General features: G+C 61.3%; 1 protein-coding gene across 1 annotated transcript; it reads right to left on the reverse strand.

Annotated features, from left to right (window-relative positions):
- Positions 1-413: 413 nt before the first annotated feature.
- On the reverse strand, positions 414-2,725 carry LOC133927041 (G-type lectin S-receptor-like serine/threonine-protein kinase LECRK3). Its single transcript, XM_062373292.1, has one exon. It carries the CDS (start codon positions 2,627-2,629, stop codon positions 431-433), a length of 2,199 nt encoding a protein of 732 aa, XP_062229276.1. The 5' UTR covers positions 2,630-2,725; the 3' UTR covers positions 414-430.
- Between the last annotated feature and the right edge of the window lie 8,285 nt (positions 2,726-11,010).

Raw genomic sequence — 11,010 nt, forward strand, 5'->3', positions numbered from 1 at the left:
GGCGCTCGGCGAGGCGCGGCCGGCGGTGCAGCACAGTGTAGCGGCGACGCAGAAGCAGGCAGTGGCACCGGCGGCCGGCGGAGAGCGAGCCGCACGCAGCGGCGACAGGGAGAGAGAAAAAGAGAGAGAGAGAGAGGCGATTGCGAGCGGCTCGAAGTATCTGGATGGATCGGGTTGAGGACCGATCCATCCGATACTTTTTTTTTCAAAATAACGAACGGTCTAAATTTATTGGGCTCGCTACGGGTCTCAAAGTGCCCGGAATGGACATATGAATAGCAAAATGGGTTCGTCTCGACGAGATGAACGCAACCACGGTCTCCGATCGTCCATACGAGCCACGGATAAAAAAGTCAAAATTCGGTCAAATCTCTTTTTATTTTTTTTCTCCAAAAATTCGGTATTACACCGTCTCGTCGTCGTCCGCGCCCTACAGCATGTCCGACACCACCGGTTCCTGGCACCTCCGGCAGCAGATCATCTCCAGGAGCACGACGCCGAAGCTGTACACGTCCGCCTTGGTGTCCACGTGCGTGTCGCCACGGAGCCACTCGAGCACGATGCACCCTCTGGTGCCCCTGACGTTGGTGACCGTGGCATGCACCTGCTGGCTCCCGAGCAACTTGGAGATCCCGAAGTCGGTGATCCTCGGGACGCGCCGGTCGTTCAGCAGGATGTTGTCCGGCTTGATGTCGCAGTGGATGATCTGAGCGCTGCAGCCGTCGTGGAGGTACTCCAGCCCCCGGGCGATGGCGAGCGCGGCCTCAGCGCGCCAGCTCCATGGCGGCCGCCTCTCAGGGTTGAAGAGGAAGCTGCGGAGCGAACCGCCCGGCATGAACTCGAACACCAGCATCCGGTGCTTGCCTTCTTTGCAGTACCCGATCATGCGGACCAGGTTCCGGTGGTGGATCTGCCCGATGGACTGCACCTCGTTGGTGAATTCCTTCTCGCTGTACTCGTTCGAGTTGATGAGCTTCTTCACCGCGATGAGGCGCGGCTGTGGGGATCTGATCGTTCCTTGATAGACCTCGCCGAAGCTGCCTTTGCCCAGTAGTTTCTCGAAGCCATTGGTGGCTTGGTAGAGCTCCTTCCAGCTGAACGCTCTCACGTTCAAGCTTAACAGCCGCTGGTTCTCTCTTTTCCTGCTGAGGTAATGCTTCACCAGGAGGCCGCCGACGGTGATCACCAAGAGAAAGGCCAAGCAAACGGTGACGACCTTGTAGGGACTTAGTGAGGTTGTCGTTCTTGCCGATGCTCCAACTGGATAGTTACTTGTTCGCCGGACCTTAATTAGCGCCTTCGTTCTGACGTCGTTTGCCTGCCGTCCGAATGTAAGCACCGCCACCTCCGCGCAGTCCCCTCCGTCGGTCACCAGAGCGGCCGCGCAGAAACAGTCGCTGAGGCAATGGTCCCGGCACTGATCCTCTGTGATCGATGAGAACTTCTTGTAGTATATCGAGGCCACCCAGGTGGTGTTCTGCAGCTCCTCGAGCGCGAACTCGTCGGAGCTGTTCTCCCCGCCGCAGCTCTGCGACTCGAACCCTGGCGTGCAGCCGTTGTCGCTGTGCTGCGCATCGGTGTAATTGTACCCAGTCGGGCACTCGCACTTGAGCCGGTCACTGGTCTCGACGCAGAAGGACCCTGGGCCACACATTCCCTGCAGTCCGGAAGTCCACATGTTGCAGCCGTCGCTGGGGTACGCGCCCGAGACAAACCAAGACGTGTTGCCGCCACCGTTGTTTGGGCGGGCGTAAGTACGGACGATGCCGTCGGGGTCCATCCTGGCGAACCGGAAGTACTCACCGGCGGTGGAGATCGACGCTGGCGAAATCAAGCTCCGGACGGTGCCATTGTGGAGAGTATAGTTGAGGCGGCCATGGTCATTGAAGGTGATCGTCGTGTTGCTGTCGGGGCTGTTGGTGTGCTCCTGCCAGTAGGCGTTGGCGGCGTTGTTGCCGGTGAGGAGGTCGACGTAGAGAACGACGTTGCCGTCCGTCTGGATGCCCATGCTAAACTGGCCGGTGGTGAACTCCGCGTCCGCGCGCTTGGAGAAGAGCTTCCCCTCCGACCGGTCGTCTAGAGCCAAGGACTGGCCCGGCAGGAGCGTGTCCGTCGGGTACCAGAAGCTCTCCCACAACACGCTGCCCCTGTCGCCGAGGAACTGGAGGTTGCCTGAGTCGCTGAGCTCGAGGACGGACGACCCGCCGTTCAAGCTGGGCGTCGGGGTGCTCCAGAGCACTTGGTTGCCGACGTCGGTGAGCGTGAGCTTGCCGTCGACCGTGATGCTGAGGACGGACTGCGCTGTGGCGACGGGCGTGGTGCCGTAGGGAGACTGCTTCGCGAACCACACCACGGACTGCGACAGCTGGGAGGAGGAGTTGCCGCCGCCGCCGTCGTCACGGAAGCGAAACCATGTGGCGAGGAGGAACTTGGTCGGGTCAAAGTCGAGGGCGCGGAAGCCGAAGGCGAAGCCGCCGGACGGGCTGGTGATGTAGCCGGGCGGCGTCAGTGATATTCCCGCGGTCAGGTTGGTCCGCGCCACAGCCACCGGCAGCAAGCGAGCTTGTTGCACCAGCATAGCAAGCAAGGGGACGAGACGGAGGACAGCGAAGCACGGCAACGCCGCCATGATCACGCAGCTTCGTGCCGATCGAGCTTTCTACTGACTATCGTACGTGTTACAGTACGAGTCTTTCTTAACTTCGTTGCTAGGCGTACGTGCGACTCGTCGACTCACCGTACAGCAGCCGCCGTTGATACTCGTTGCGAATATTGTGGCGTCGGGTTCAACACGCCACGGGTCAAGAGTCTGGGGCTTCGCCGTACGAGGATGGAGGCACCGAGGCGATCAGGAGGAACTTTCCAAGGAAGCAGGCCCGAAACCACACATCACGTTCGTACGTACCGTCAGTGTTCCGTGTACGGGTTCCTGTTTTGGCTTTTATCCTTTTTGGCATTTGGAAAAGAGTTCTTTCGTGAACCAACTGCTTGTAAACAAAAATGACTCATTAGAAACAAAAATGACTCATTATGAACTTGCCCTCTCCTGGTTAGTTCATCGCGGCCGCCGTCAGAACCAGGCACAACACATTCAGCACCTGTTGTGGAAGGTGATTGTCGGAGGATGGGCTCCTGTCGCAGGGATCCCGAGAGACCCCTTTTTAGAGATTCGGCCGGGGGGATGATCCTGAACGAGCTTGTTTGGGAAATAAGCGGGAAATGGAAATAAATGCAGTGGCTGGTGGGAGATGATCGTCCTAGTGCGAGAAAGATGGGTGCACCGGGGTTTAGACAGGTTCGGGCCGCACGGGGGCGTAACACCCTACTCCTGTGTGAGTGCTATATCTATCCTTGAAGGGAATTCTTCAAGGATATATCTGGTTACAAGAGAGAGCCGCTTACAGAGAGCTTGAGGCTCTCGTGTTCTAACTTGGCTTGAGCTGGTTTGAGCGTGTGCGATGTCGGGCTTTTTTCTGTGAGCGTCTGCGTCCTCTTCCTTTTTTCACACACTTTTACGTATTCTCCATCCTTTCCTTTTATAGGCGCGCCGACCTCGACATATCCTGAATGGGAAGGAGGGGGTGCGAGTGCCAAGGTGCCACGGAGAAAGGCGTCATCATTCCGTCTTGGCGAAGTGACAGGGGCGGTGGAAAAATGCGGCGCGCATCCGACCACCCGCCACTGTGGATGCCCTCGGGCGCCATTAAGGGGGCCCACCGGGCAGCCTCAGAGGTGCCCGGTGCGCCCACCCTGTCTTGTTCTTCTGCCAGGGCAGGGTGGCAGGCGGAGCGCTTCGATTCTGGCAACGTTATCCCGAGGCATCCGGATGACGGGACAGAGACTGCGAATGGGCCCTTCGTCGCGCCCGAGGCCGAGGCTGGCGCAGACGCCATGTGGCAAGCTTTCAAGAGGTGGCCCTTGCGGACCCAGACCTCAAGTATGCCCCAATGGGAAAATGAGTGGACGCGTGTCCACACAACTTCCGAAGGGTATGATGACCATACGGGCGGCACGCGCGGTCGCCGCGCAGATCGAGGAAAATACGCCTGGCAGCCGCTGACATCGCGCGATCGGCGGGAGATTCGCCTGGCAGTTGCGTCGATCGAGGCGACGCTTCGCCGAGCGAACCGTTTGGGCGGCAGTTTTTGAACTTTGAGATATAAAAGGGGAATGGATCGGTCCGTTCCCCTCTTTACGCTTTCTCGCACTTGTGCTCTTACCTTCTTTGCGCTCCGAAGCCCTTAGGAAATTCTCAGGCGACCGGAGCATTCTTCCTTCTCTCTCTCTCCACCACCAAAACACCTTCCATTTTTGCCGAGATGACGAGGGTTGGAGGAGGACGCCGGGACAAGGCTTCGGACAGCATCTTGCCGGAGTCTCATCTGAGGAACGAGGAGGCGGCGGACAAAATCAGGAAATTGCTGGTGCCGGAGGGGCAAGAAGGTGCTGTGGTGGTGAGGCTGGCGAGCCTGACGCCAGCGACGACCGTCCCTGGGCGGACCATCCTCTTCACCTCCTTTGTGGCGGCGGGGTTGGTGCCGCCGTTCTCCGCCTTCTTCCTGCAAGTGCTGGAGACGTACGGCATTCAGCTGGTGCACCTAAGCCCCAACTCTGTGGTGGTGTTGGCGACTTTCACGCATCTCTGCGAAATGTTCGTAGGGGTGATGCCGTCGGCGACGCTGCTTCGCCATTTCTTCGTCCTTCGGCCGGTGGGGAAGAAGAGGGGGCACTCCACGGCGGACGTCGCGGGGTGCTGCAACCTTCGGCTCCGGGATGGCCTGGGGGATCATTACATTCCCCAGGTGCTGCGCAACAAGTGGGAGGAGTGGCGACGGGACTGGTTCTTCGTCGACGTCGACCCCCATGAGCGCCTCGAGCTGCCGGAGACGGCGGCGGAACCTCGGTGATCGACGTGGGAGGCGCCGCCGCCAGAAGACGCGAGGCTGAAGCCGGTGTTGGAGCGCATCCTGGAGTTGCGCGAGTCCGGGATGACCTCCTTCATGGTGGTCGTAGACTTCCTGCGCCGTCGGCTGGCACCTTTGCGAGAGCGGGCCCGGCCGAGTTGGTTTTATACCGGGTCGGAGGACATCACCAGGACCCAGATCGGCGCGAGCTGGGATTTGGGGCAGGCGGAACTGCGGGGGATGACAAGGGTGACCACCGGAACGAAGGACATGGGCCGGACGGAGCTCCCGTGGCCGGAGATGGCGCTCTGCGCCAACCCCAACCGGGTGGCCATTATGGCGGGGCTGCCGGAGTTCGACGCCCAGGGGCCTGTGGACCGGCCAAGAAGCCGGAGTCCCGAGGCCTCCGAACTCCCCGGGCTGGAGGAGCTACTTGGCGAGGAGGTCGCTGGCAGCTCGTCGCGGGCTGGCGAAGGGGCCGCCGCAGGCGGCAACCACCGTGCCAGGGAGGAGGGCGCCACCGAAATTGTCGAGGAGGTGGCGCCGGGAGATCGGGGAAAGCGTCCCCGGGCCCTGATCCTAGTGCCAGACTCTCCGCCGTCACCAACGGCAGCGGCGGCATTTCTGGTGCTGGAGCCGCGCCTGGTGCGGATGGGGCCTGCACCGGCGCCTGCGGCCCGCATGGCGGAAACCGAGACCCGCGCGACGGCACACGAGGCCCGCACGGCGGCGCCCGAGGCCGCGCAGCGGTTCAGCCGAGCCCCCAGCGGAAGAGGCGGTGGGAGGAGTCCGGACAGACGGCGCCAGACCCGGACATCAGGCTCCCAGCGGCCAAATGGCGGTATCGGTGAGTCTCCTTTTTGTTTTTCCATGGGCATTTCTGGCCCAAACTAAGCTTCAGCGTTTTTCACTTGTCTCCCGTAGGCTGGTCGCAGGCGCTACTGCGACAGAGAAAGAGCGGGCGCCGGGACCAGAGCCGAGCCCGCCTGCAGCTCCGACGGAGGCGGGCACCGGAACGGCGGAGGCGCCAATCGTCGTGGCGGCCAGCGGGAGAGAGGCGGAGGTGGCGGCCGAGAGGAGGACGGAGCAGCCGTCCGGATCCTTGGCGCCGGCGGAACCTACCCCAGGCGCGGAGAGCCCGGGGCGGATGACGGTGGAGGTGGATGCCTTGCCGGGGCCGGCGGACAGGGCGGCCGATGCGGGAATTCGGCCGCTGTCCGAGTCTTCGGCGCTGGCGGAGCCTACCCCGGGCAGGCAGAGCCCGGGGCGGATAACAGTGCAGGGCCCTGCAGAGAGCTCGGCCCCCCTGGAGGCACCCTGCGGAGAAGCCTGGGCCCCATCGGCGCCCGCCCAGCCCGCCGACCCTTTCCTGGCCGCCATCGAAGGCGTCCAAGTAGCGGTTGGGCGGCTGGGCGCAGCGGTGAACGCCAAGGAGGGGGAGCTTGAAGCTAAGCGCGCCCGCCTGGCGTTGGAGAAGGCGCAGCTGGCAGGCACCCAGGAGGAGGCCCGTGCGGCGGCCGCGCGGGAGCAGAAGCTCCTAGAAGATATTCGCGCGGAAGCCGCGCGGGAACAAGAAGTTTTGAAGATCGCGCGGGCAGAAGCCGCGCGGGAGCGAGAAGACGCCGCCCACCTGGCTGAGGCGTCGAGGTAGCAAGCTGCCGAGGCCCTTGCCAGGATGGGGCAGGCGCAGGAGAGGGAGGTAGCAGTCGTAGCCCGGGAGCAGGCAGCGGAGGAGCGGCAAGCCGAGCTGACCCGTCGTGAGGGCGCGGCCGAAAAGACGCACGCCGACCTCCAGCGCTGGGAAGACGACCTCCGGAAGATCAGGGAAGAGATCAACCGTTGGGAGGAAGACGTTTCCCTGCGGGAGGTGGACAATAAAATATCAGCGTCGGAGCTCGGTGTTCGGGAGGATTCAGTGACTCAGCAGGAGGACGTGTTGGCCCGGTGGGAGGGCGAGCTGAGTCGCCGAGAAGGCGAACTGAGTCATCGAGAGGGCGAACTGAGTCGTCGTGAGGGCGAGGCTGATGCGGCGGCGGCGGCCATGGCGACCAGGGCGGAGCAGAACGCAAAGCACGAGGCGGAACTGGCCGCCCGTGAACGCGCTTTATCCGAGATGGTGGCCAAGACGAAGCAGGCTGGCGCCCCTGCAGCAGTTGGCGGTTCTTCCGGTCCGGTCGGGGACGAGGGACTTGAGGCACAGCTGCGGGCCGCCAAGGAGAAGCTCGAGACCGCCTTTGTCTCGCGGGTCAACCTCGAGCATATGCTGGAAGACACATTCCGGCGGATGCGGCGGGCCGTAGAGAAGGGTGGTCTCGGACGGCTCGTTGAAGGCGAGAAGGGCGACGGCCCCGCACGACAAGTGTTGTGGCTGCAGCAGGTCTACGAGCGCCTCGAGGCCCTACCTTGGGCAGTCCAGGAACTCGCCGCCCGGGAGGGACGTGGCTTGGCCCATGCAGTGGCCGAGCACGTCCTGGCCTGCTACCGAAGCAGGGACCCAAACTTCCCGCTGGAGCCGGCGCGGGAGGGAGTGGTCGAGGCTGAGGGAGAGGTCGCCCGGGTAGCGGTCCGGAGTACCGCCGCGGTGGTGACGGCCGGCTTCAGGCGAGAGGTGCCGCCGCCACCAGCCCCCGGGGACGACTCAGAGGATTCAGCCGACGCCTCTGCCGCCGACTAGATCTTTTGTAGCCTTTTTTTTCTTTTGTTGTCTTGATGAATGTAGATGTAGGAGTGAACCCTTAGAAAAAACATTGTATATATCTTGTGAATATTAATGGTAGCTTTTCCTTGGGCTCGCAACTCCAGTTTCTCTGAGTGTTTTGATGTTTCTTCTGGTGTTTCACCTTGAAGTCCCGGGGAGTACTCAGTCGGGCCGTTCCCGACCTTCCCGTCCCCGAGGATGAAGTTGTCCTGATCGCTGTTGATGGCGTAGTCGGCCTTCGAGCTCTCGCGAGTCCGCACTGCCTAAGTTAAGAAACAAAGACACAAACTTCCTTGCCCGGGAGATAGATCTATTCCGCTCGGAACACGCCATGCCTAGTGAACATTTTTTCACTTCGCGACCACTCAGTTAGTAGAAGGGAGACGCGTGCGGGCGAGAATGTGACCAAGATTCCTCGTGGTCCGGTGGTGCCCGGGCTTAAAACGGGTCGGACCGAGCACTGACAGCCCACCACCGAGGCCTGAGCTCCGGACTACTCGAGCAGCTCGAGCGATAGGATTACCCAGGGCACCCGAGGACTCGGTAGTGCTCGGGGTCCTTAAAAGTGGACCGAACACCACGTCCACCACGAAGGGCTTTGGTCAGACATTACCGTACGCGCGGGTCTCCTTTCTACAAAACCGCTCTTGTCGTTCTAGGAAAAAGTAGACACGCGGCAGGGTTTTGCGTGCGAGGAGACCACCTCGCCGAACAGATTAAAGCACGAGAGCCCCCGAGAATGACTCGGGAACATAAATTTACTGAAAGCAGATTTGCCTGAATGTAACCACTCACCGGACAGCTGTCGGCCTTCCGGCCCACCGATCCAGGAGGGATGTGCTTCCGAGCTCGGGTGCCCGGGAACTTGATTCTTTCAACGGAGCGCCCGAGCGCCCAGAGGCGTACGAGGCTCCTAGGGTCGGGTGATCTCGACCACCCACGCCTAAGTGGTAGGACCACCCGAGGACCCTTGGGGTCGACCGGAGACCGGGGCGTTGAGCCCTCACGGCCGAACCGCCCGTGATTGTCAGCCTGTGACTTAAGAGAGAATATAGAATTTTTTTGTCTGGTGCGCTCTGTTAGTGCGGTACTTGCTATAGACTGCTCTCGTTTTCGACCCGAGACCTCTTGAATACCTGAACCGGCGGACAAGAGCGGTCAGAGGCATAACCCAGAGGTCCTATGGTCTGGTGGCGCCCGGGTATGACAAACCAGACCGAGCACCGATAGCCCGCTCCGGGGGTCTGAGCTCCGGACTACTCGAGCAGCTCGAGCGATGGGATTACCCAGAGCACCCCGAAACTCGGTAGTGCCCAGGAGCCTGCCACGACACCGAACACCACAGCCTACCATGCTGGACGTAAGTCAGCGGCGACTGCTCGCATGCATACCGATTGGGATTCTTTTATCAGCGGGGAAAATGAGAGAGCGAACTTTTTCTCGCACAACCGAGCACCTCACCAGACAGATGAAACATACGGAATCCAGACAAAATATTTTGACATAGCGATTGCTTATTGAAATACTGAATGTACAACATTTACACGATGGGGCGATAGCGACTTACCCAAGGGGCGGAGCCCTCGGACTGCTTGGGCGGGGAGAAGCCCCCGGCCTTTCCAACCTGGGCCACGAGCACGACCATCTACGGGTAGAAGCGTCGGAGATGCTCGATGTTCCACGGATTCGGGAGTGGCTATCCTTCCTCCGTCGCCAACCTGAAAGAACCTGCCTGCGGGACCGCGATCACGGTGAAGGCACTTTCCCACACAGGGGACAGCTTATTCATTCCTTCGCGCGACTGGACGCGTCGGAGAACTAGGTCCCCCACCTCGAGAGACCGGGCCCGGACATGGCGCAGATGATAACGCCGCAGACTTTGCTGGTACCAAGCCGCCCGGACAGCGGCACGCCGCCGGCGCTCTTCCAAGTAGTCCACGTCGTCGCGTCTTTGCCGTTCCTGCTCACCCTCAGAGTATGCATGCACTCGAGGGGAGCCCAGAGTGAGCTCGGAGGGGAGGACTGCCTCGGCGCCATAGACGAGGAAGAACGGAGTCTCCCCGGTGGCGCGGCTTGGCGTAGTCCGATTAGCCCACAGCACGGCTGGCAGCTCGTCCACCCATCCCTTCCCGTGCTTAGCGAGCACGTTATAGGTCCGGGTTTTGAGGCCCTTCAGTATCTCCGCGTTGGCGCGCTCGACCTGCCCGTTACTCCGAGGATGAGCGACGGACGCGAAGCAAAGCTTGATGCCGAGATCTTCGCAATAGTCCCCGAACAAGGCACTAGTGAACTGGGTGCCATTGTCGGTGATGATCCGGTTCGGGACGCCAAAGCGGCTGGTGATGCCGCGGATAAACTGGAGCGCAGTGCTTTTGGTCACCTTGATGACTGGGACCGCCTCCGGCCACTTGGTGAATTTGTCGATAGCGACATATAGGTATGCATAGCCCCCGACCGCTCGGGGGAATGGACCCAGAATGTCCAAACCCCAGACCGCGAAAGGCCATGACAGGAGAATGGTATGAAGAGCCTAAGCTGGCTGGTGAATCTGCTTTGCATGGAACTGGCACGCCCTGCAGCGCCGAACCAGCTTGGAAGCATCCTGGAGAGCTATAGGCCAGTACAAACCTTGCTGGAAGGCCTTCCCGACCAGCGTGCGGAACGATGAATGGCCACCGCACTCGCCCTCGTGGACCTCAGCGAGAAGATCGCCGCCTTCTGCCCGGGAGATGCATTTCAGGAGGACACCTCCTGCGCTACGCCGGTAGAGATCCCCATCTACTATGGCATAGCGTCTGGACTGCCGAGCAACTCTTTCGGCAGACACCTCATCCCCGGGTAGGAACTTTTCTTTCAAGTACCCTCGGATGTCAGACATCCACGAGGCATCTTGAGAACATTCGGCGAGCACAGCGCACTCGCCGGACGGCGGCGCCCTGACGGGGCTTCCCACTGAGGGCACCGCCGGGGTCCCCTGAATTGAGTTCGAGGTTTCCCCTTCATCCTGTTCGGCAGGCAGGACGGAAGGCCGTGCGAGTCTTTCTTCAAAGACTCCGGTAGGGACGCGCGCACGTGAGGAGGCCAGGCGAGAGAGCTCGTCGGCCAGAACGTTGTCGCGGCGAGGGATGTGCCGCAACTCGAGGCCATCGAAGCGTCTCTCGAGCTTCCTGACCGCAGCCACGTACACCGCCATTTGAGGATCCGTGCACTGGTACTCTTTGACCAGGAGGCGACGAATCCCGAGCCCCACCGCAGCCCGGAGGCCGGCGATGAGACCTTCATACTCCGCCATGTTGTTGGATGCGCGGAACTGCAACTGCACGACGTACCGGAGCTCTTCACCTGTTGGGGAGGTGAGAACCACTCCGGCCCCTGCGCCTTTAAGCTAGAGGGAGCCGTCGAAGTGCA

The sequence above is a fragment of the Phragmites australis genome, chromosome 8 (assembly GCF_958298935.1).
Source record: "Phragmites australis chromosome 8, lpPhrAust1.1, whole genome shotgun sequence".
Classification (NCBI taxonomy): domain Eukaryota; kingdom Viridiplantae; phylum Streptophyta; class Magnoliopsida; order Poales; family Poaceae; genus Phragmites; species Phragmites australis.